At 38.4% G+C, this 26,522-nt stretch overlaps 1 protein-coding gene across 2 annotated transcripts in view; it reads right to left on the reverse strand.

Annotated features, from left to right (window-relative positions):
* The window catches only part of SLC17A5 (solute carrier family 17 member 5), a 45,382-nt gene that overhangs the window by 3,512 nt on the left and 15,348 nt on the right, over window positions 1–26,522 (reverse strand). For both annotated transcript variants that reach the window (XM_026507078.4, XM_044387114.3), the window contains 4 exons: window positions 25,643–25,761; window positions 20,923–21,081; window positions 17,431–17,563; window positions 15,853–16,000 (listed from right to left, as the gene is read on the reverse strand). In XM_026507078.4, the coding sequence (XP_026362863.2) occupies window positions 15,853–16,000; window positions 17,431–17,563; window positions 20,923–21,081; window positions 25,643–25,761 (559 nt within the window). The remainder of the gene's footprint in view (window positions 1–15,852; window positions 16,001–17,430; window positions 17,564–20,922; window positions 21,082–25,642; window positions 25,762–26,522) is intronic.

The raw sequence follows: 26,522 nt of genomic DNA on the forward strand, positions 1-26,522 counted from the left end.
TTATAGTGATTTAGAAAAGTGTGGAGGTTGATTTTCGTACATGCCTGTATTAGGTAGGAAGCTTGATGCGTCTTAAGGTTCTTTAGCAAGAAAAAAAAAAAGAATTTATTTCCTGATTACAAAATCCATTTCATTGTTGAAAATGAAAAAAAAAAACTAAGAAGAAAATAAAATTACCTATAGTCCTTCCACACAGAGATAATCAACATGAACACTTTGCTACATAGCCTAATTATTTTTGTTTATATGTATATACTTCTAATATATTATTATAGAAATGAGATAATATTGAACGTAACAATTTCACCACTTACTTGTTCTACTTACTATGTATATGCTTATAGCTAAGTACTTGCTGACTTCCCAGAAGTAGACAAGTTTGGTATATATAGTGTGTGTGTATATAACAAAAAATGCATTTTTTATAAGCTCAGGAAAAGCTGATTTATTTTAAGGGTAAACCTTAGAGGAGTGGGATATTCTTAGCTATGTTCAGATGTGAGTCTTTAAAGAAAGAATTCCTGCTTGTATTTGGAAAGTGCTAATGATCTGTTGATTTCTCTAATACATAAGGAATGTACGTAGACTAAGGAAGGCTGAATGAAATGCTTATTTTCCATAAAGAAGTCATGTTGAACTGCTAATCAGGAGACCTAAAGATCTGTGACTCCTCGTTCTACTCTTGACCATCTATGGGACCTTGGCCCGTTAGTGATAGATTATTTCCCTTATCACTCATGGGTTCACAGACGTACACATGTAACATATCTGCTGGTCCCATGTGAGTTCCCCCACAACCCACCAAGTACACTAAAACATTATTTTTGAGCATAACATACATTGGGAATGTGCACAAACCATAAGCATACAGTGTGATGAATTTCTAGAAAGTGAACAGAACCATGTCACTAGCAGAAACAGAATCTACCGGAATAAACATTTTTAAGGACATTTTACATATGGTTGAACTGCCTCTCAGACTGTATAAGCTTTAATTTGAATAATCATAATTTTGTGAGGTCACCCCTATTCAGAAACTTACAAGGATGGCTTCATGCTTACCCTAAGAAGATTGTAATCTTTTGTCTGATTTGCAATGGCCTGGCCCTGGTCCATCTACCCAGTCTTATTACCTAGTGCTGTGTAATATGTAACTTCAGATTGAGAGAGCTCTCATTCCAACTGCTCACATCTGCTATGCTCATTCCTCTTAGTTATCTTTACTCAGACTCTACTCGCTCTCTGAAATCCATACTCTTTCTGTCGAGACCACTTGCTTAGCACCTCTTCCAGGAAGCTTTCTTTGTCTAGTTCGGCTCAGAATGAGCTATGTCTTCCCAGAACTTTATTGTCCTTAAATTAGTTCTATGGGTTGTGATGGACAATGGGGAGGATATGTGCTATGGTGGGTGCTGCGAATTGTGTAAAACTGATGAATCACAGACCTGTACCCCTGAAACAAATAACACATTATATGTTAAAAAAAAAAAAGTTTACATCAAACCATAAAAAAAAGAGGTAATTATTCTATAATTCAAGTTTGCTAATTCTGATCCCATAGTCCCACTGCAAACTCCTGTTTTACTCCCCTATATTATTTCCAGGGCCACTACATATATGCTCATTCAATACATGCTGACCAGAGAAGTGGCATGTGACCCGCCCTTGTGCCAGGCCCTGTCCACGGACCCCTGAGCTGGCTGCTGGAGCTTTGTCCCACAGACACAAATACCTTTCTTGGGTACTGGCTCCAAAGGGTGCTGATTCCTGATCAGGAATTACATAGAAACGGAACCACACACTATGCAACCTTTTGGATTACATACTGAGGTTGCTAAACATCATCCCAAGTTCTGCATATCCATAGTTTATTCATTTTTTATTGCTCTCTCTCTTTTTAATTGAAGAAACTGGGATTTTGTCCTATAGACAGTCCTACATTCTGTATTTTGTAGATTGCATCCCTGAGATATTATTTAGCATAATCTTATGTTCCCTGTATTTCCTGTACACTGATAGTATCTAGACTCTAATCACAGAGGGTGCATTAGATTGAGCTTTGATTTATTTATTTTAAAGCTTTTATTTATTTATTTGACAGAAAGAGAGACAGCCAGAGAGAGGGGGAACACTAGCGGGGGAGTGGGAGAGGAAGAAGCAGGCTCCCAGCAGAAGAGCCTGACGTGGGGCTTGATTCCAGAGCCCTGGGATCATGCCTTGAGCCGAAGGCAGACGCTTAACGACTGCACCACCCAGGCGGCCCCTGAGCTTTGATATTTTTAGCAAGAAAATTTAAAGATGGTGATGGAGTTAAAAATTGGTTAACTAAGTAAATGGCATTTATAATTTATTTTTCATAAAATTCATCTAGGTATATAAAAAGTCCAGTTAGAACTTTTTTTTTTTGAGATTGAGAGAGGGAGTGCAAGTGGGTGGGGGGCGGGGCTGTGGAGTAGCAGAGGGAGAGGGACAAGCAGACTCCATGCTGAGTGCAGAGCCTGTTGCGGGGCTTGATCTCAGGACCCTGAGATCATGACCTGAGCCAGAATCAAGAGTCGGAGGCTTAACTGACGGGGCCACCCAGCTACCCCAAGAACTTTTCATTTTCATGAAATAATCAGTGATATCATAAAATAAAATACAGTTCTGGTCCAAATTAAAGAAGCTCAATCCTTATTAGTCCATACAGTCTTATTGAGGGATACTACTATTTCTATTAGTATTTAGGATCCAATATCTTGGCTGCAGATGACTAATCTGCAATTTCTCTCCCTATTTTGCATATGGACAAGTGCATAATACGGACTGAACTGTGTCCTCCCAAAATTTGTATGTTGAAGCCCTAACCCCTGTCGTGACTGTTTTTGGAGATACAACTTTCAGGAGGTAATTAAGGTTAAATAAGTGTAGGGTCTTAACCCAATAGGACTTGTGGCCTTCTAAGAATAGAGAGAAATTGCTTGATCTTTGTGAGTATTGACCAAGGAAAGGCTATGTGAGGACACAGGGAGAAGGGGGCCGTCTGCAAGCAAGGAAAAGAACTCTCACCAGAACCTGACTGTGCTGGCACCCTGATCTCTGACTTCCAGTTTCCAGAACTGTGAGAAAATAACCTTCTATTTTTTTAAGCTACCTAGTCTATGGCACTGAGAACGGCAGCCCGAGTTGGCTGTGCCTTAATAAAACATCCTGCTGAACCGAAGTCAATGATTTACAAACATCACAAATTTTTATGCTCAAAACTCATTTGTACTGGATATAATAACAAAAGCATACGACACAGGTCTTCTTGGCTTATGCCCTTTAGGGAGTGTATCTTAAATTAACCAAGCTTGGCAGAACCTGTCTTTTTTTTTTTTTTTTAAACCATTAACACCTTGGCAGCAGGAGGAACCAACTGCAAAGTTGCCAGGCCTTTTCAGTGACAGATATTAAGTGCAGATGAACACTGTGAAATCCTAAATGTCAGCACCAAGAAACTCATTCAAGTATTTATATTACACTTGGCCAGGAAGGGCCATGAAAGGCGGATGGCTGCTGGGAAAAAAACACGTTGTACAGACTCAGTCTGCATTCTGTGCTGGTGGAGTACTAGAGTGCTGTGGGATTAATCATTAAGAATCTCTCCAATTCCCTTGTATCTGATCAACGAAATTATCCACAGAAAATCTCTATTTTAAACTAGAGAGGAAAAGTCTTGGAAAATACCACGAACACATCTTTATGTTAATAAGAATACTGATTGTTTATTGAAAACCTTATGTCAGTCGTGGCTCTAAGTATATTATATATATCCTATCTTAATAGTAAAATCCACTCGATGAGATAGGGATTGCTATCTCCATACTACAGATGGAGAAAGACTATAAAATGTTACCCAATTTGTCTGATTCCAAATCAGTACTTAGTATTATAAGGTTATAATCTATAACGCTGCCAGAATCATCACTGAATTCAATCTGTAGGAAATACCAGTTTTCTCAAGCTTAATTTTTCACCATAAGCTCCAGTACTGAATGCTTACAAGTCTCTGGTCCTCAAATGTTCTTGTTCTAACTATCAGAGTGTTATCCAGTACATGGGCCCTCAGCTGTTACCAAAGAAAAAGCAACTAAGCAAAGACATGGTAAAAAAAATATGTATTCCAGGGGCGCCTGGGTGGCTCAGTCGGTTAAGCACCTGCCTTCAGCTCAGGTCATGATCTCAGGGTCCTGGGATCGAGTCCCGCATCGGGCTCCCTGCTCAGCGGGAAGCCTGCTTCTCCCTCTGCCTGCCACTCCCCCTGCTTGTGTGCTCTCCCTCTCTCTCTCTGTCAATTAAATAAACAAATAAAATCTTTTAAAACAAACATTTTCCCCCAGTTAACCAAGACACGGAGAACTAGAAACAACTCGCATCCTTTGAACCAAGAAATTGTATTTGGAAAATAAAGACTGCAAGCTCATCTGAAGGGTTGAATCAAAATATAAGGGAGGGAAGTAATTTTGACTTGGATGAGACTACCTTGCATTTGTACAGCGATATATTTTTTAAAGTTACATATGTTGTCCACATACATACATATGTTGATCACAACCACAAATCTGGTGCATATATGTACTTACAATTCTCCCAACTTCTACAACTACTTGTTGGCATTATTTATGTTATGAAACTGTTTAGCTTCATACTATATCCGGATAAATGTCTTTTTTTGACTTATGACTCACAAAATGTCAGGGCTGCAACAGAGTCTTCAAGATATGAAGTTCAACCACTCAGCTGATGCTTGAAGCCCAGTTCCAGGATCCTGCCTGCCCATCATCTAGTATATGCTTCAGGACATGACCTTATCACCCTCCAAGCTACCAGAAGCTTCTACAGATGCAAACAGGGGCCATATTACTTTCATGTTTGTGTCTTCAACATTTGGTACAGTGCCTGGCACAGTGTTCGTTAAATGACTAGATCCATTAATCAGCATGCTATGACACTGCAATTTAGTAATTACACACCCACCTAATTGTACATCCAATTCATCTTTGTGCAACTTACCCAAAAGGATTATCACGGGAGATCTAGTTGAAATCCTGATGTACCAGATATACTGTGTTCCCTCTATGTATGAGGCTAAAAATATCGAGAAATTAGACCATATTTGCTAGTTTGGCTGTTTGCTATTTGGCTATTAATGATCCAAAGGTTGCTCCTTAGTAATCAGTATTTTCTTTTCTAAGAGCTCCCCAATCATCCCTTTAATATTTTACTTGGATTGATTTGTGACCCTGGTCATGGCGCCTGACTCAAAGTTTGCCAGAAAATAATAGTTTACGGCGTAATGTGCAAATGCACTTACTACATTATGAGCTAAGTGTATATTTGAGTGTATGTGTGTTTTATTTAATCTTTGCAACAATCTTATATGGTGGGTACTATGTATATTTGTTGGTTTTTTTTCTCCTTCCCAGAAGCTCTTGCCAGATTCCAGAGCTTCTGAAGGATTGAAGGCACCTGATGAATCCTGAATTACATTTCAGCTCCATGAAATGGAGCGGGTGGCTTACTACCTTCTCTGGCTAGCTGGCTAGTGAGCCAATTTTATGTTCCTTACCATTTTTACTTCTCTTATTTGTTTACTTAGTTTTAAAATAAAGTCATATAAACCGAGGCAACTAGAGTATGTACCTGTTCTTGGCAATGAGTTCTTTTCCCTGAGTTCTCAAAATAACTACTAGATAATGACCACCTTTTAAGATCTTCAAGAGACAACCTGATGTAGCAGAAAGATCCCTGAATCATGTTGCTGAGACCTGGTTTCAAGTCTCAGGTCTGCCATTTACTAGGGGTGACTTCGGAAGCCACAAAACTCTTCTGTACCCGAGTTGCTTCATCTTCAAAATGAGTTCTTTGTGTTCACATCTTCATGTAGCGGATATTCCAGTGGCCTCAGCATCCATTCCCATGAGGTTTGGGGGATACTGACTCCTTCACCTCTAACTTCAGGGTGGGTGCTAACTGTCCTAAAGTCAAATGGTATTCCCTTGGCCATAGGGGTTGGTTCAGGGGTGGATATGTGACTTGCTCCGGTTCAATCAAAATGAAGCCCAGGACTTACTTCCACGGTTGAGAGAGAAAGAGATCCTTTTCTTCCTTGACTGATGTGAGTAAAGAAGCTTGCAATTCTGGTAGTTACTGGCAATCATTTCATTGTGTGATTTAATGAGCACACCCAGTCTTAGGATAAAACTAATATCATGCAAGCTACAGAGTGGAAAAGAAATGAATCTTTGATAATATTAGCGGACAGCTGACGTCAACTCTTGCCTGCAGCATGTTGTCACTGGATTTTACACTAAAGTGAATCAATAGATTATGCTGTTTAGCCAGCTTGAATTAGAATTTCTAGTACTTCAACTAAAACCATCTGAGAGATAACACAGCCTAGACATCTTTTGTGCCCAATTCCCAGTAGCTAGTTCAAACTTTCATGATTCTCAAGTCTTTTTCTCCACCTATCTTCTTTCTTAGTCTCAGTAATGAACCTGAGTCCCATGTTGCAGAGAAATCAAAGACTAACAGTCAAGCTTTTTCAGTTAGTTATCTACTGCTGCACTCTAAATTACTTCAAACCTTGCAGCTATGGACAACAAATATTTATCATCTCACAGGTTCTGTGGGTCAGGAATGTAGAAGTGCTTTAGCTCGGTGGTTTTGGCTCAGAATTTCTCATGAAGTCTCAGTCATGCTGGCTGGGACTGCATTATCCACTTCTAAGCTCACTTGTGTGGCTGCTGGCGATGGCCTCAATTTCCCCCATGTGGGCCTTGCCACAGGGCTCCTAAGTGTCCTCCCTACATGGTAGTTGAGTCATCTGAGAGAGACAGAGAGCAAGGAAGCTACTATGATGCCTTTTATGACCTAGTCAGATATCACTACTTTTGCCATATTCATTAGAAACAAGTCACTAAATCCAGCCCACACTCAAGGGAAGGGGAAACAGGCCCCGTTTTCCAAAGGGAGACGTGTTGAAGAATGTGTGGACATATTTTGAATCACTACATTTCTCAAGTTCTCATCTCACTCACTTCAAAACTTTTCTGTAACTGAACCCACTTTACTACCTTTCATTTCTTCTCTCTTGAAAGCTAATCCCTCCACTTGGGCTCTGAATTTCATTCCTCCCTCACTCACTTCTACCAACCAGTAATTGTCGCTTCTTTCTTTCAGCTTTAACCTTTCATTGTTTAGTGGACTTTTTTTCTCACTATGTTAACAATCTGGGTCTCTTTCACCTTAAAAAACACCCCAAACAATCTTCCATCAATATGTGTCCATCTTTAGCTTTTTCTCCTTCCCTTCATAGTTTATGGTCTCGAAATAATTGTTTATTGGCAGTGGTTCTCAAATTTTAATGTCCATGAAAACCACCTGGAGGAGCAACAAAATGCAGATTCCTTCCCTAGCCCTGTGGTCAATTATTCTGCTTTATTTTTAACAAGCACGCCTGATGATTTGGATGCAGACGGGTGAAGGATCACACTTTCGAAATCACTGCTTTATGTTGACTGTCTTCACTTCCTTATCTTTCCATTCATTCCTTAAGTCACTGCAGCCTAGCTTCCTTCTCCTTGTTCTATGGAAGCATTTTCACCAAGATGTTTAATGAATTTCTCCATCTGGAGAGGAACATCTTCACTCTTGCTTGACTTGACTTCTCTGTGGTGTCTGACACTGTTGATCAAGCCCTCCCTTTGGGGATCCCAATGTCTACTTATTTTCCTTCTGTTTCTCCTGTTGCTTCTTTCCGATTACCCTTGCATCACGTTCTTCTTTCTCTTGATGAATTCCCAAGGTTTTCTTCACTGTTTCCTGAATAATTTTATCCAATTCCATGGCTTTATCTACTACCCATATGTTGACTCCTAAATCTTAATCTCTTATCCGGAGCCCATTCTTGAATTGAAGACTGGATAATCTTGGCTTTCTTGACAACACATTCTTGGTTCTCCTTCTATCTCTCTTACTGCTCCTTTTTAGTTTCCTTTTTTGGTTGTTGCCCCTCTTTTTGGGTGCCAAGTGTTTGCCAAGATCCAGTCCTGGGATCACTTGTCACTCTCTCCCAAGGCAATTCTTATCTTTCAATACTTCAAAATGTGGATAATTATTCCCTAATTTTCATTTCCAATCAGAATGCTCTTTTGAGTTCCAGATCCATAAATCCAACTGCCTATAACTACTATTTTCTAGATGTTTTCACAAATATTTAAAAATTATCACGTCTGAAATTTTTATCTTCCCTCAAGACTCCTCCTCCTTCCGGTATACCAATTCCAATAAGTGGCACATCCATCTATCCAGCCGCACATGAAGAACGCCTGGAACTCATCATGCCTGATCTCTCCTTACTCTTCAGGTCTCATCTATTGTCAAGTCCCATCTATTGTATGGGCGCCCTTATATGAAGAGTGAGAGACACGAGCTCTTTCTCTCTCTGCACACATGTGTGCATGCCTGCAGACACACTGGGGAAAGGCCATCTGAGCACAGAGCAAAAAGCAGCCCATTTGCAAACCAGAAAGAGAGTTCTCTGACAAGGAACTAACCATGCTGACATCTTGATCTTGAACTTCAACTGTGAGAAAATAAATTTCTGTTGTTTAAGCCACCCAGTCTATGTTACTTTGTTATGGCAGCCCAAGTAGACTAAGACACACACTGATTTCTTTTTCTACTCACGTAAATTCTTCTCTTAGGAACACTATTACCTTTTTGCCTGGCTAACTTCGTACTCATTCCTCAGACGTTTAGCTTAAATGTCATTTCTTCAGCGAGACCTTCCCTTACTCTTTGATCTACATTATATCTCTCTATTGTATTCTTTTTTTTTAAAGGTTTTATTTATTTGTCAGAAAGAGAGAGAGAGCGAGCATGCATGCGTATAAGCAGGGGGAAGCTGCAGGCAGAGAGAGAAGCGAGCTCTCTGCTGAGCAAAGAGCCCAATGTGGGACTCGATACCAGGACCCTGGGATCATGACCTGAGCCAAAGGCAGAGGCATAACCGACTGAGCCACCCAGGCGTCCCTCTATTGTATTCTCTCATTTTTTCTTCAGAAAGTTTTTTATTTGTGTGAGCCTTTCATTTCTACCACCCTAGACAAAAAGCTATACAGGCCAGGGCTGTGTCTGTTATGGCTGGTAATTGGCAGGCATTTGAGAAATATTTGTCAAAAGAATGAATTATCATAATATATTACAGGTTTTTTTGTTTTGTTTTGTTTTGTTTTCGTTTTTGTTTTTTACTGCTTATTTCCTGAACTAGACTAATTTCCTTCATGCAGGAGCTGGGTGTTATTTTTTGTAGTGTCATGTAGAGTGTGCTCAATGTATAGCAGCTCCTCCAGACATGTTTGTTGTAGGAATGACAGGACTTGACTAGGCCAGGGCCTCACACTTGAAGAGGCACAAGAATCACCTGAGGACATTAACATGCAGGTTTCCAGTTCAGCAAGTCTGGGGTGAGGCCTGAGATTCGATTTCTCACAAGCTCCCACGTAATGCTGGTGTGCTCCTGGGCTGTGGACCACACTTTGAGTAGTAAGGGAGGAGTTACTGTAAATCCATTCTGGTTCCCACTTTCTATCATTCTATAAACTACATAACAGAACAATGTCATTTTGTGTAACTCACTTCAAGAGAAATCCCTTCCAGATTCCTTCTCTAATCCATAGCATAAAGGAACATATTTCAGTCCTTTAATTATTTGCTATTTCTTTGAATCCTTTCTTGGGTATTCAGTCTTTGTTCCTACTTTGGAAATCTCAAAAACATGCTTCAGGTCACTGTGCAGCAGTCTGCTTAGGCTTCTTCTATCCTCTGTTCCTCAGAAATGACATCTCATGCCTTTACTCCTTCAGCTTCAAGGGGTTCTTACTTCTGTTGTGTTGTGTCAGAAATTTCCTTCCTTCCTTCCTTCCTTCCTTCCTTCCTTCCTTCCTAGATTTTACCCACTTATTTCAGAGAGAGTGTGTGCGAACACGAGTGGGGTAGGGGCAGAAGGAGAAGCAGACTCCCCACTTAGCAGGGGCCCTAGAAAGGGATTCCAGGACCCTGGAATCATGACCTGAGCCAAAGGCGGACGCCTAACTGACTAAGCCACCCAGGCACCCCTAAACTTCTTTACTTCTTAACTCACCAATAAGTATACTCAGCATTTCCTAGCTTGTAAGGTTCACAAAATTCTTCCCTCTGTTTTGATTTTTTTTTGACAAAGGACTCTGGTATATTGTAGACACTTCAACATTAGACATTTGGTCTTGTAAGAAAACCAGAGATTTATTCCTTCAACAAATGTTTACTGAGCACACTCTATGTGACAGGCATTGTAATAAAACTTTCATGCATGATCAATCTTGGGATGTGAAAACATGATTACATTGCTAGATAGGATAAGACATATTCAGAGTCTTTTTTTTTAATCACAATAGACTTTTTACATACAGTGTAATATTTTTACTATTCTGATTATCAGATCCTTATACTTTTAAAAACGTAATTCAGCATTACCTTAAAAACACAAAACGTTTTAAAGTGGAATTAATGTAAACTTATAGTTTAAAGATAAAAATCATGTGAAACTATACAAAAGATGTTTGAACTTCAGAATTTAAATACTGCCAAGATTATAGCTAATGGGTTTAATAATTAATCACATCTATTTCTGGTTCTGAAAGTTTAAATTGATTTTAATTATATGAAACACTATAAAGATAATTAACTCAAGAAGGTATCATTTTCTCTGTAAAATGGGTGGCTATTTAGTTAGTATATAACCAGTTATTGTTCCTATAAATTTCTAATTACCAACAAAAATATTACTGTTTAAGGCAGGTAGTTACCATTGTTAGTTAAATAAGCAACTGCCAGATTCAAACCACGCTAAAGAATGATAGGCTCTGTAGGCTTATGCAGTTTAACTTTTGTTAGAATTCTGAGTCTTGAAGGTCCTTCTATCCCAGGTCCATGATTAGGTTAGCAAGGTATAAATTAGTGAGATAAAGTAATATTCAGTCATGTATTGTTAATGTAGTTAATTCCATGAAAGAATTATGTGAAAGTAAATACATATATAAAAATAAATACTTAACATAATATCCATAAGGTATGGCTAAATATTAAAATATGTCTATTTAAATTATTTTGGGTATAAAGTAGAGAAGTTGAGAGGACAAAATATCTTAATGACTAAAATCTCATTTAGATATACTATTTCCTTTTATTCCTAATTTCAGCAAATATATTTTCAACCTCAATCTCAATATTATTGTCAATATAAATTTACATAGTACCCTGTGGAATTCACTATTATGCAGAAACTTTTAATTTTTATTTATTTCTTTAATTTTATTTTTTAATGTAAGCTCTATGCCCAACAAGGTGCTTGTATTCATGACCCCAAGAACAAGAATTGCATGCTCTACTGACTGAGCCAGCCAGGTACCCCTATTTTTAAATTTTTTTAAGTAAGCTCTATACCCAACATGGGGCTTGGAATCACCACCCTGAGATCAACAGTCACATGCTCTACGGAGCCAGACAGTGGTCCCTGCAGATACTTGTTAGAGCTTTGTGTTTTTTATTTTTTTAAAGATTTTATTTATTTATTTGACAGAGAGAGACAGCCAGCAAGAGAGGGAACACAAGCAGGGGGAGTGGGAGAGGAAGAAGCAGGCTCCCAGCAGAAGAGCCTGATGTGGGGCTCGATCCCAGACCCCCGGGATCACGCCCTGAGCCGAAGGCAGACGCTTAACTGCTGTGCCACCCAGGTGCCCCTAGAGCTTTTTAAATACATATACATGTAGCTGATATGTGAACTCAGCTTTAACCCATCAATTTCTCTAATTAACAGTTATGATTATGGAAATGAAGAGATAACTAAACGAGTTTCATTTACTAGAATTAGGAAATAATAACATCGTAATAAAAGTAATATACATTTAGGGGTGCCTGGGTGGCACAGCGGTTAAAGCGTCTGCCTTCGGCTCAGGGCGTGATCCCGGCGTTATGGGATCGAGCCCCACATCAGGCTCCTCTACTATGAGCCTGTTTCTTCCTCTCCCACTCCCCCTGCTTGTGTTCCCTCTCTTGCTGGCTGTCTCTATCTCTGTCAAATAAATAAATAAAATCTTTAAAAAAAAAAAAGTAATATACATTTAAAGCCCTCATCTTTTGCTACTTTGTGGAGAAAGGTGTCCCTACAATTCACTCTAAAAAGATTTACAAGTCTGTGCTGGTACCTTTAAAATTCTATGAAGGATTGAAGGATCACTTCAACATCCCAAAGATAAGAAAGTTAAAAAAGGTTAAAACAAGGCCTAGTATGTGATATTCAGCATACAAAAGATGTAAAACAAATAATTTGATAAAATTGCGGACTTGGGTTTCTATTTGTAAATAAAACTTTGACAACAGATAATGCTTTAAGTGATTTCTAAGTAGTAACTACATCGGTTTAGGACAGGCAACGTAACTTAGTAATGAAAGCATATGATCTCCTGCCAGGGCCTTGGTTTCTAAACACCACTCTTCACTTAAAGGAACCAGTGTTCCTTGGAGAAATCGCTAATTCCAAGATATTTCAAGGCAGGGAAGATAAAACATGAATCTGGAACATCTAGTTGTTTCATCGATAAAGAAGTGGTCAAAAAAGAAGCAGGGTGGGGGGCATTGAGGGGTGGGGGGATTGTGGATAGGCTACAAGAGCCGGCTTGAAGGGACACCTATGGCTAAATCTGAGATAACGGCGGGCATAAACACAGCGACAATAATGGATTATAACTCATTAAATAAATTAGGAATCTCTGAGTCCTCACCGATGATAGATAAAAAAGTGGCGGAGGAGGGAAGATCTTCCTTACAACAGAATGCCAACTGATAAATGTGGAGGGAAAGACAGGGCAGAAATACCACTGTTTTGAAGCTACTATGGTAAACGCTGGTTTGGCATGGGTCAATAGTAGATACTAAATCTAAGTGGTGGTGGTGAGGGGAGCTCGATGAGGAGGATGTTTGTATGATCTCAAAGCATTTTCCAGAGATGCTTTATTAGTTGAACGGGGAAAAAGTAAGTAGTTACTGGAGAAACTACAACATCTTGACTGGGTGATCAAAATTAATATTACCAGGGGCTGCTGGCTGTGATTCCCTGAGGTCACAGGCCAGTGAATCTAGTCAGGGATACATTATCTGAATCTAATCACTACAAGACATGAGAAGAATCCAAATAGAGTGTGGGGTTTCCAGGTATATAGACTAGCATGAGCATAGGGCCAAAGGTGGAAAAGGATGCGTGTGTGTGTGTGTGTGTGTGTGTGTGTGTGTGTGTGTCCTGGGGGATATTTTTTGAATATAAAGAGTAGTTTAGTTCACCTGGGGCAAAGAATACAAATTAGATGAGGCAGGTGGGGGGGGGTAGGAATAAAGTTATAAAGATAAATTGGGACCACAATGTGGAGGATTTTCCATGCTGGCTGAGAATTCTGTATTTAAATTTAATAGTGAATATAAAAATTGATTTTATTATATAACAGTAAAGAGAGAGCTTTAAAGGAAAGTATTGACATACAATAAAATCAATACCCAAATATTTTTTTAGAAAGACTTTAACATGGTACCAAATGTGAAAGGCTATTTTCATTCTTCCATTTGTGCCATTGATGGAGCACTGACCATGACCCAGCACAGGGCCAGGTTCTGGTATGCCTGGGGTCAATAAGATGGACTTGGCCCCGGTGCTCTCAGTGCCTATAGTCCCAGAGCTTTTGCTTAGGCTATCTTTGATATCAAATGGTTTCTTGGTCCACTGCCTAAGTGTCGCTGGTTTTATTTCTTGGTTCCTCACCATTGAGGGTATATGTAGCTCTGAAGTTCCTACTCCTTTGGTATGGTTATATAAATCAGCCACTCAGTAAGGATGGACTGGGTGTGCCTCTTCTTGTGCAGAAGCTGTGATATGGATATAGAGCATGTCTCAGTCTGATAGGTTTACATTCAAATTGGGGAGATGAGAAAGATTAAGAGTCACACTTAAAATCATTACAAATCATGGTAAGGCAGTGAATATAAATGCATCCAGCAGAAAATTATAACCGGAATGCACTGAGAAGAGGAAGAGAAAAAAGTAGGCATTAATGGTCTGGAAAGGCCTAATGGAGAACTGAGGTGTGAACTGGGAAGGGTGCAGAGGGGTGGGGAGGAAACAGCACTGCCACAGGGGCTGAGAATGAACCTTTAGTAGAAGGCACTGCAAAGTGGCAGACAGGACTCAGCAGAGAACAGGGAACACTTATAGTCTGAGCTGTGGAACCTTCTCGGACTTATTACTTAAGGTACTTATTGAAGGGATGGGAGACTGAGGATTAATAGGAACCAGAAAATTCTGTGGTAGTCCAGGTGTGAAGAATTTGGGATAGGGGAAACATGGTACAGGACCACCGTTTTCTCCAAAAATACATATCCATTAAAAATTGAGTGCACCAAATCTTCTGGGTTAAAATATTTACACAGTCCCCTCCTCTAACTTGTCAACTGGCCCAAAAGAATCCTAGAAGTATGTGGCCCAAAGAATATATCCAGAGAAGAAGCTGTAAAAAGAATTCTGGGCATAAAGGTAAGAATTCTAGGTTCAAGTTTGGGCTCTAACATTTATTAACTGTGTGGCATAAGACAGATCACTTAACTTCTCTGAATCTGAATCTCTTTAGTCATAAAATGGGTGAAGAATATCTATCTCATTAGGAATGCTTTAAGGATAAAATGAGGTAATGTTTGTGAAAGTGATTTGCAAGCTATCAAGTGCTAGACAAACATATTTGCACATAGGTAAGATAATAATTGGACAAATAACTTGGTCTGATCTTGGGCATTCATCCATCCAACTAAATGCCCACTATGTGCCAAGCACCATGGTGAGACTTGAGGATGGTAAGACAGCAGCTGCCTTCAGAGTTCCTATTCTAGCTGGGTGGACAGACACAAGTTATCATGCGTTATGTGTGATGTTTTTATGGGAAACTGTGTACAGAGGTGGTGACAGTTAAAAGTTTAAATTTAAAAATAATTTCATGTGTTATCATGTAAACTGAAATCTTGTTTAAAAATTTATCTTTAGGGGCGCCTGGGTGGCACAGCGGTTAAGCGTCTGCCTTCGGCTCAGGGCGTGATCCCAGCGTTGTGGGATCGAGCCCCACATCAGGCTCCTCTGCTATGAGCCTGCTTCTTCCTCTCCCACTCCCCCTGCTTGTGTTCCCTCTCTCGCTGGCTGTCTCTATCTCTGTCAAATAAATAAATAAAATCTTTAAAAAAAATTTATCTTTATTTTTTTAAAGATTTTTTTTATTTATTTGAGAGAGAATGAGAGTCGGGGGAGTAGAGGGAGAAGGAAAGACTCTTAGGCCAACTCTGTGCGGGGACTTGATCCCACGACCCTGAGATCACAACCTGAGCTGAAACCAAGGGGACGCACAACCGACTGTGCCACCCGGGTGCCCTTGTTTGAGAATTTAAAGTCATTCCTAGAGTAGTCAAATTTCTAGAGAAAGAAAGTAGAATGAAGGTTGCCAGGTGCTGTGGGGAAGTTAGGAACGGGGAGTTCGTGTTTAATGGGAACAGCTTCAGTTTGGGAGGATGGGAAAGTTCTGGAGGTGGGTGGTGGTGATGGTTGCATTCCATCTTCTCACCTGAATGTAGTTAATGCCACAGAACTGTACATTTAGAAATGGTTAAAATGGTATATTTCATGTTATATATATATTTTTTACCACAATAAAAAAAATGAATGTAAAGTCAATCATAGCCAATCTTTATATTAGTACTCACGAAGGAGCGATATCCAGATGGTTGATGCTAAATCCAGAAGAGCAAAAGCCTCCCAGTGTTGTCGATATGGTTAAGAATGCAACAGCCAATGAATAATCACAACCTATAAATCCAGCGGCTACCAGGAATACCGCAGGTCCAATCATTCCTGGAGTTAAAAAGTTATGAACAGGAAAAGAAGCCCCAGTATTAGTATTTGCTTGGGCTGTCTTAATATAGTGTAACTCTGAGATTTGATATTACTGCCACCTACTGTAGAAATGCTGTACTGCATAGAAGACTCAATTTAAAGTACAGTTTTCATGACAAAACAAAAACTGCTGGAAAACGCACAGACAAAATGCAACTAATGTAAAAGTAAAAGGAAAATATCATTACACAATATTATTAAATCTTCTTGTGACCAAGACTCAGCTAAAGTTCTACAAAGACCGGAAGAGAATGACTGAAAAATACAGTTCTGGAGAGAAGTGATAGTTGATACAGAATGAGATTTAAAATTCATATAACCAAAGAAGATAAACTAAATAAACTGTTGAAGAAAACTGGAAAAACACTCCATCTAGGTTTTAGCAATTGATAGCAATATAGGTATTTTATTATAGGCAGTTAAGCACAAAATACACGCAACAGGAAGGGACTTAATGAGTGGGCTGCCGTTTTTTCTCTGTTCTACAGCACTGCTATCCAATACCTCTCTGTGATGATGGAAATGTTGTATTTGTATGTCCTGCAGCTGAAGAACTTATTTTTAAATTTCAATTAAATGTAAATAGCCATATGTGGATAGTGGCTACCATATTGGACAGAGCCGGTGAACAGGAAGCCAAAAAAGAGAAAATTGGGTTGAATCAAATGGGATCTAGTTCATTTGCAGGTGTGGAAAAATTTCTTGAGAGTTGAAATAAGCAAGGAATAGAACAGGACAGCACCTTCCAGCAGTAGCTGCTCAGAAGGTGTTTGTATTATCAGAATTATCTTGTATTAATAGGGTCCTTTTACAATGTAATTTCTGAAGTATAGCCACCAGAGACTTCTAGGGTCTCTACTTACTCAAGAGCTTTAAAAAAAAAGGGGGGGGGGAAGCAATTGTCCTAGAGAGTTTCAAAATTTACCTTTATGAAAACAGTCTGAAACATGTGATTATTGAAGGTTCCTTTGAGTTCTCTGATTTATAGCTCCTCATTTAATGTAATGATGTCAGTAAATGTTTTTGGATTGAAGTTGAAAATGTATTCATTTAGAAAAGGGATGGAGGCTTAAAAAATTATTTTCACTGCAAACTCAGAACTGGAAACAGTGATTTATAAAATTCTGGAAATGATATTCAGCAAAGCAAGCCAATTTTTATAGTTATAAGACTATGGTGGAGATAATAGGATCTGATCAATATGAACCGTCAAAGTGCATGGCTCAGAAAGAACCAGCCATCTTGTGCAGAAATGCACTACAGGCACTAAAACATAGTGTTTTAATATGTGAACAAAATAAATGTCTAATATCATTTTTATTTTTCCTTGCACTATAAGCGCAGTAAATCATTGTAAACCAAAACAAACCCCGATTCACTCCACTTACCTATAAGGCTAAAAACTCTTCGGACACATATTGTTGAAAAATTCCATTTTGCCCTTAAATTGTCAGCAGCTTGGCCAGACAGGATCATACATAACCAACAGCCAAAATAAGGCAGTGCAGATAGAAGCCCATTCTGGAAGGAATAAGAAGACATAGAACTAATTATGGAGTGGGGGGAGGAAGAACCAAAACAACATATATATATACACACATCCACTACCATTCAAAAAGGAAATTCATAGCAATATTCTGTTGGTATTTACACAGTCCAGTCTGCTCAAGGTAATCCTGCATGTTATTTTAGAACTTGGGGTGCAGCTTCAGTAAGAGAAGACAAACTTATTAGCTACAGATTCTCCCTATTGACTAGTTATGGGTCAATTTTCACTTATTTATTTATATATACACTTACATAATACTTATATATTATATATGTATTATATATTTATATTTAAATTATCATATATAAAATTTTCATATAGTTTATTACAATTACTGTAAATATTTCTATTTATGTATAAGCAATTATGCTTTTATTTATATTTTACAATTTATATTTAAATTTTAAAATGATATAATTTATATTTTATATAAAGATATTTATACAAATGTAAAGATAGAAAATATTAAAAATATATTTATAATTATATAAAATTGTTATATAGTATATATAATTACAAATACTTATATTTGTGTTTATACAAATATTTTTATGATAAAATAACATGCAGATACAGAAAACCACATAAGTCAAATGTATAGCTTAATGAATTATTCTAGAATGCACACCATCTAGGTCAAGTGTCCACTGCACTACCACATGCTATGAGCAGAGGACACAGGTAGTGAGCTGACAGACCTCTATTTTTCCCTCTTCTTTTCCTTTAAGCTGCCACCTAAAAAAATAAAAGCACCACGAGATATGAAACAATTTATCATGGAAATGTGCTATTTGCTTTGTAGGAAATGATTCGATGGTCAGCGTTTTAGGAAATCACAAATTCTGTAAAATGAAGAACACATACGTGGAAAAAAAAAAAGAAGACATTTCTTTCTTCTACTCACTTTTCCCCAGCATAAACCTGGGGTGCCAAAACTAAATGGCCTAATTTTGATAAGAACAAATGTTTTTATAGTCTGAGAAAGATGGGTACCCCTTCTAGTATTTTACAACTAAGGTAGTGTTTTACAAAAAAGGTAGAAAGATATTTTATCAGTGGTATTTAAATCTGGTAATAATTCCATTTAAGCATCATGAATGGTACAAAACAACAAAACCTGTTGGTATTTTAAATTTTAGTGTGCTTAAGAAAACATTCAGTTCTTTTCATCATAGTTTGTGGTCCTTTACATTCAGATGCTGTAAGCTTACAGTTCTACCGCCGTAGCTAAGATTTTTGTTTCTTTCTCGCACTGAGCTGAGTTATTTCCTCTTTAAATTTTATTCTATTTAGATTTCTGCAGAGCGGGATCACAGCTATCATTATTTGTGGCAGAATCCTACACGTGAATAAACTGAAGCAAATAGAGAAGTGAATTTTCTGATCTTGGTCTTGTTCTCTGGTGGGATAAGACTGATAATTCATCAGAGTTACTGAATTTTTCCACTTAAGGTTCAAATGTTAAAAACTCTCCTAAAAACCTAAAACTACCTTCTCCAAACTACTGTAAATCTTCAAAATTGGGCACCTGGGTGGCTCAGTTGGTTAAGCATCTGCCTTTGGCTCAGGTCATGATCTCAGGGTCCTGGGATAGAGTTCCATGTCGGGCTCCCTGTTCAGTGGGGAGTCTGCTTCTCCCTCTGCCTCTGTCCCCACCCCCTGCCACTCGTGCTCGCTCTCTTGCAAAAATAAATAAATAAAATCTTAAAAAAAAAAAGAAATAGGAACAATAGAATTGGAAAAAACTAGGAAAAAAAGAAAAGTGAGCTAAACTTCTATGAAAAAGCAAGCTTATAACAAAGGATTAAGAGCTTTAAAATTTTAAATTAATGAGATTATAATTTTAAATATAATGCTTCTCCAAGCAGGCTTTATTTTGAACAAAGATCAAAAAGGAATTCATTTTAAAAAGGGGCTTTTAGGGGCACCTGGGTGGCTCAGTTGGTTAAGTGTCTGCCTTCAGCTCAGGTCATGATCCCAGGGTCCTGGGATCAAGCCCCACATCGAGCCCCACATCGGGCTCCCTGCTTGGCAGGAAGTCTGCTTCTCCCTCTCACACTTCCCTTGCTTGTGTTCCCTCTCTTGCTGTCTGTCAAATAAATAAATAAAATCTTTAAAAAAATAAAAATAAAAAGGGGCTTTTATACAACTAGAGAATTATTTTTAAAGTTTATTCACATTTCTTTGAATTTTGAAAGAAAATACCTTTTTGTATAAAAATGCAAGATAAACGATTCTGGTTTACAAATATTTTCTCCCATTTAGTGGATTTTCATTTGTGTGTGTGTGTGTGTGTATTTTCATTTTTGATAGTGTCCTCTGAGTCACAAAAGTTTTTAATTTTGTAATCAAAATTTTGTAATCAAAAATCTAATTTATGTACTTTTTTCTTTGGTCACTTATGCTTTTGGTATTACATATAAGAAACCGTTGCCAAGGTCTCAAAGAGGTATTCCTTCTAAGAGTTTTATTGTTTTAGCTCTTACATTTAGGTCTTTGATCTGTCTTTTATTTTGAAGGCAAGAACACCGCCAGTTTTCCTTACAAACTGCCTCTTTCTGTTCAGGCTTTTCCTCAATCTCTTTAAAGACAAAACCCATCAGCACAGAGATTATGATAGAAACTGCCTCAATTCTATGGGTTCAAAAGAACTAGCAGTTTCAGGAAGGCCCTTCTTTTTCTTCCTTTTTTTTTTTTTTTTTTAAGATTTTACTTATTTATTTGAGACAGAGAAAGAGAGAGGGCGCACAAGCGGGGAGGAGGGTCAGAAGGAGAGGGAGAAGCAGACTCCCTACTAAGCAGGGAGCCCGACGAGGGACTCGATCCCAGGACTCTGGGATCACGACCTGAGCCGGAGGCAGATGCTGAACCGACAAAGCCCCCCAGGCCCCCCAGGAAGGCCCTTCCTTCTTACACAGCTTTGCAGTCACAGCTCTGCCAGTGCCTGAATAAAGCTGCAGCGCAACCAGTGCTCAGGGGCCTCAGGTCTCCCAGGTTCCCTCTCAGCTGCCAGCGGTCCCACCACCAGCCCTTGGAGAAGTGAATACGGGTACACTTGAATTTGTCATCTGATAGCCTCGCGTGTTACCAGGGCCTACTAAGACTTTTCTGACTAAGGGGGATACCGGCCAAAAGATACCTTGAATCAAGAACACACACTGAACAAAGAAGGTACAACTGTGAAGCAAAAAAGGCAGTCTCTAGAATTCAGTAGGTGAGTGTAAAAGGGAAGATACAAAATAACTGACTTTTATATAGATAAAAACAAGTTCTGTGTGTAGTTTAAAAATGTATTCTTTATATAAGAAGGACATGATTTTTTTTTTCTTACCTCTTGAACATTGAACCTTAGGATCTCCTTCATGTAAGTAGGCAATAACGTCAATAAAGTATAAAAAGTCCAGTTGTAAGAGAAATGTGCAACTACGATAGCCCAAAGAGGCAGTGATTTTAGCATGGGCATCCACGGCACCGACTTCTGTGAGGAAAGCTGAAAAAACAACAGGCACAGTTAGTATATGCTATGTTTGCATCTGTACTTTATCAGCCAAAATTCCATCGAGAATACATTATCAGCCATGATTAGTAAATTCCAGAAGTTTTTGTGTGTGTGTGTGGGGGGTAAAGATTTATTTATTTATTTTAGAGAGAAAGAGAGCACAAGCAGGGAAGGGAGAGGGAGAGAGCAAGAGCGCGAGAAGCAGACTTCCCGCTGAGTGTGAAGCTCAATGTAGGACTCAACCTCACAACTCTTTGATCATGACTTGAGCTGAAATCAAGACTTGGACACTTGACCGACTGAGGCACCCAGGCGTCCCAGTAAATTCCAGAGTTTTAAACCAACTCTTCCAAAATATTAAATAGCAATAGAGGGGCGCCTGGGTGGCACAACGGTTAAGCGTCTGCCTTCGGCTCAGGGCGTGATCCCGGCGTTCTGGGATCGAGCCCCACATCAGGCTCCTCCGCTGGGAGCCTTCTTCATCCTCTCCCACTCCCCCTGCTTGTGTTCCCTCTCTCGCTGGCTGTCGCTATCTCTGTCAAATAAATAAATAAAATCTTTCTAAAAAAAAAGTAAATAGCAATAGAGAGTCCATGATTTAAGTTAAAAGAAAAAGTAGAAATGTAATCTTATAGGTATAATGTGAACCCTAAACATTCCTTATGAATGTCAGAATTCACCTGCAGTATTAATTTCTCCATCTATTAAAATAGAGAATAGTTTCATAATAAAATTCAGAGGTTGACATAAGGGCATAGGAATGAGACTGGAAGTCCTATTAGAATTCCCATTTCGCTATCCAATCTTTACTAAATTACAATAACTTATAAGAAGGGTGCCACAGAAGGTTTGTTTATGCAGCATCTGAAGAAGTGGTCTTCAAAGTAGGGTGTAAGCACCTGAGGGGGATATAAGATGACCACTTGCTATATGGAAAAACATTTTAGAACTTCTTCTTCTTCTTTTTTTTTAAGATTTTACTTATTTGTCAGAGAGAGAGAGAGCGCAAGCAGAGAGAATAGCAGAGGGAGAGGGAGAAGCAGGCTCCCCACTGAGCAAGGAGACCAACAGGGGACTCAATCCCAGGACTCTGGGATCATGACCTGAGCTGAAGGCAGACACTTAACCAACTGAGCCACCCAGGCATCCCCATTTTAAAACTTCTACTATCTACACTCGCTTTTATTCTAGAGAAACTAAACTCCATCAATATTTAATAACTAGGTTGGTCCTGGAGTATGTCGGACAGTCACATATTGTATGATCTCCCCAGTTCGAAGGGGTTATTTAAGTTGGGTTTATGGATTTTATTAGCCAGTTTTAGTGAAAACAAATCTACAAAATTGACAGTGTCTTCAAAAGACTCTTACTGTAGAGAAAGTCATGGAAGAGAATTCTAATAATGTGGGCACAGAGGAACACTAAGACAACAGGGGAACTGACGCTTTTCCTCCTGAGTCCTTTGTTAGCTACATCACCAAGCAAATGCATGGTGGGCTCATCAAATTCAACATATTCAACACTGCTCCCATTAAATATTATTATTGCTAATTTTTAAGGGACAAAAAGGCTTTTCCTATTAAAATTTCAAATTCATGTACATACTGCTTATTTCATTTTACTTTTCAAAAAGTCTGTTTTTAGATATCTTTTATAATACATATAAGCACAGCAGTACATATAGATAACCATGAATAAATATATGTATTTATTTATTGGCCCAGCATGTTCGCCCCCACCTTTTTATTGATGCGTGATTAAGAAGCCTGAATCTACCAGCCTGAAGCATCAGATTATTACGTTTCCTATACACTGAGGCTCTGTGGTTTCTTTCTGAAAAGCTAACAGAGCAATCTATGTTTCTGCTTCCAGGGTTCATGGTTATTTCAAAAAGAGGAAGAACTATTATTAACCTTCTTGTGGCTTTTTTCCCCCCAGGGACTTTTTATCTGACTTGGTAGATACACTCTTGTGTTCTCCACTCTGTGTCAAAGACGTAGGGGGTTTCAGGGAAGAGAAGGAGAGGGAACATTTATTTTTATATAGCAGCATATATCATATTGAAATTATGTTCACCCAGGGCTGTCTCCCTCTGGAGATCACAGGTACCACAGGAACCATGTCTTGTTCATTTTCTTTCTCATATTAATTTTTAAGTCCTCAGTACCTGACAAAGAACCTAGGACGTGATAATTCTCAAAAAATGTTTGAAGAATGAATGAAGTACAGCGGATGCTGCACATTTCTTAGATGCAAGATTTAAAGGTGGAGCTTCATGTAACATATCATTATTTTATGACATTTCTTTCCTTTTTTTTTAAAGTAAATTCTCTGCCCAATGTGGGCCTTGAACTTACAAGCCTGAGATCAAGAACCGCATGCCCTACCAACTGAGCCAGCCAGGCACCTTTATTTTATGACATTTTTAACCAAAACATCCTCTAGTTTAAGAATGCAGTTTGGAATTCTATGAAACGTAATCCTCCTAACTCCTATTGTTCTGAATATTCCATTTTCTGAAGCATATGGAAAAACAAATTAACCTAAAGTTTGGATAAGGGACAGCTTTAGACACATATCGAGGTAGAGAAAGAAAGCTTTTAAAAAAATCTAAATAAACTAAAAGGTTTCATAAGTTCATAAAAATAATGATAAAAATGAAGTATTGAAATAAGTAGCTGTTGACCATCAATGCTGAGGAAATGTGACAAGATGTATCAGGTTTTATATGGCAAGATCTGCTCACAATGCATTAAATTACTTTTATCTCTTCCTTAGGGGGAAAATGGGTGATTCATTTGATTAACATCACAGAGGACACCAAGGTTTCAAAGTAACTTTATTTATTATGTTGTGATTTCTTCTGAGTTTTTGCCGACCTTAAGATCAAGAGGTGCCGTATTTCTTAAAGTTCAGCAGCTTGTACAGACAGCTGTAGCAAAATTTAATTTTTAAATTTAAAAACTTAAAAAGAAAGGTGAATGAGTATTTAATTGTTGCCCGGTTATACTATATATAAGAACTGAAAATATCAATAATAACTTAATGGGTGAGAAAAGTTTTATATAAAATATTTTGTTCTTAAACTAATAAAGTAACGATGAAGCCATTAAATGCTAAAGAAGACTATATATTTTAATTTTTCCTGACTTTTCTTTTTTTTTTTTAAGATTTATTTATTTATTTGTCAGAGAGAGAGAGAGCGTGTACAAGCAGCGGGAGCGGCAGGCAGAGGGAGAATCAGGCTCCCCACTGAGCAAGGAGCCCGATGTGGGGCTCGATCCCAGGACCCTAAGATCATGACCTGAGCTGAAGGCAGACACTTAACCGAATGAGCCACCCAGGTGTCCCAATTTTTCCTGACTTTTCATGTTCTTTTTTATTCCCTTCAAAAGACAAATATTTTGTTTCCATGACCTGAAGATTTACTGTATTAAATTATGACAGACTTTTCTTTCTTTTTTTTTTTTTTAAAGATTTTATTTATTTATTTGACAGAGATAGAGACAGCCAGCAAGAGAGGGAACACAAGCAGGGGGAGTGGGAGAGGAAGAAGCAGGCTCACAGCGGAGGAGCCTGATGTGGGGCTCGATCCCAGAACGCTGGGATCACGCCCTGAGCCGAAGGCAGACGCTTAACCGCTGTGCCACCCAGGCACCCCGACAGACTTTTATTTCTTTTTTTTTTTTTTTAAAGATTTTATTTATTTATTTGACAGAGATAGAGACAGCCAGCGAGAAAGGGAACAGAAGCAGGGGGAGTGGGAGAGGAAGAAGCAGGCTCACAGCGGAGGAGCCTGATGTGGGGCTCGATCCCGTAACGCCGGGATCACGCCCTGAGTCGAAGGCAGACGCTCAACCGCTGTGCCACCCAGGCGCCCCCAGACTTTTATTTCTGACATGCTATTGTGCTCGATTAAGTGATAAAAATCTAGCTTTAATAACATATACATTTTTTTTTCCAAGATCTACTCCAGAGGAGCAGATAGGTAGATGTATATCATATTATATATCATAAAAAATGTGCTGTGTTCCTTATTAAATCACACTCATTTAAAATACTGATAAGGGGTTGGAGGAGGGGGGAAGAAAAGAGAAAAATAAATAAATAAATAAAATGCAGATAAAAACACTAGTTTTCTAACAACTAACATTTTATTTTCTATTGATTAAGAAGACAAACTTAAGACTCACTGAAAATCATTACTCTAGAAGGTTTAGAGCAACTTACAGGGGCGCCCGGCTGGCTCAGTTGGTAGAGCATGCAGCTCTTGATCTCAGGGTTGTGGGTTTGAGCCTCACACTGGGTGCAGAGATGACTTTAAAAAAACAAAAATTAAAGCTACTTATAAAAGTAACTTTTTTCATGATTTAATCTTGAATGAATTGGAATTTCTCAGATAAAACAAACCAATACTTTATTAATTTCATTTGCCCACTCTCTACTTTGCCCAGAACATGCACAATAGAAATATCTGTTTAAAAAACTGGTACCTCAATTCTGAAGGAAAAAAAGTTCTGAAATTGTTTTAAAAATGTGCCAAAGTCCATACCTGATTTTTTAATGATGAAAGAATATATTCTTTTTCATGGCGGGAGATTGTCTTGTGAGTTTCTGGCGTTTCACTAACTAAAAAGATCCATAAAATAAACCAAATGATGCCAACGATACCTTAAAATAGGAAAATAAGTTAAATAAAATTAGAGTGCACCAACAACAATTTTTACATGTCTTGAAGAAATTATGTAATTATTAATTACCAACGTAAAATTGGTTTCAGTTTAGTGTTGATTTCAAGTTTCCACTCATAGTTTCCTAATGGGATACTTGCTATCTGTATTACTTCCTATAAGTTTTGAATAGAACAACTTTAACCACATGACTCTGCCTAGCAGAGTCTACCAGACAAATATTTTAAAAAATAAATTTCCACAATCTATTATTTCCACCGATATCTGTTTTCATTCATTGATTTGTTTTTTGTTTAGATTGCAGATGTATTTTCTGCATGAAATGTCTATGTGGCAATCTATTTATTAAAAACATGTATCAGGGGCGCCTGGGTAGCGCAGTCGTTAAGCGTCTGCCTTTGGCTCAGGGCGTGATCCTGGCGTCCCGGGATCGAGTCCCACATCGGGCTTCTCCGCTGGGAGCCTGCTTCTTCCTCTCCCACTCCCCCTGCTTGTGTTCCCTCTCTCGCTGGCTGTCTCTCCGTCACATAGATAAATAAAATCTTTAAAAAAATAAAATAAAATAAAAACATGTATCATCCTGCTAATGAGATTGCAAAATGAAAGGCCCTGGGACTGAATAAAAAGAGAAAAAGATTAAAGTCACCAAGTGAGGGCATCCTACTTTGCTTGAGAAAAAATCTTTTCAAAATATAAATTTTTATACTAACCAACAGTGTAATTTTTGGTAGTGAGTATAGC

Source organism: Ursus arctos, unplaced genomic scaffold, assembly GCF_023065955.2.
Source record: "Ursus arctos isolate Adak ecotype North America unplaced genomic scaffold, UrsArc2.0 scaffold_29, whole genome shotgun sequence".
NCBI classification, from domain to species: Eukaryota; Metazoa; Chordata; class Mammalia; order Carnivora; family Ursidae; genus Ursus; species Ursus arctos.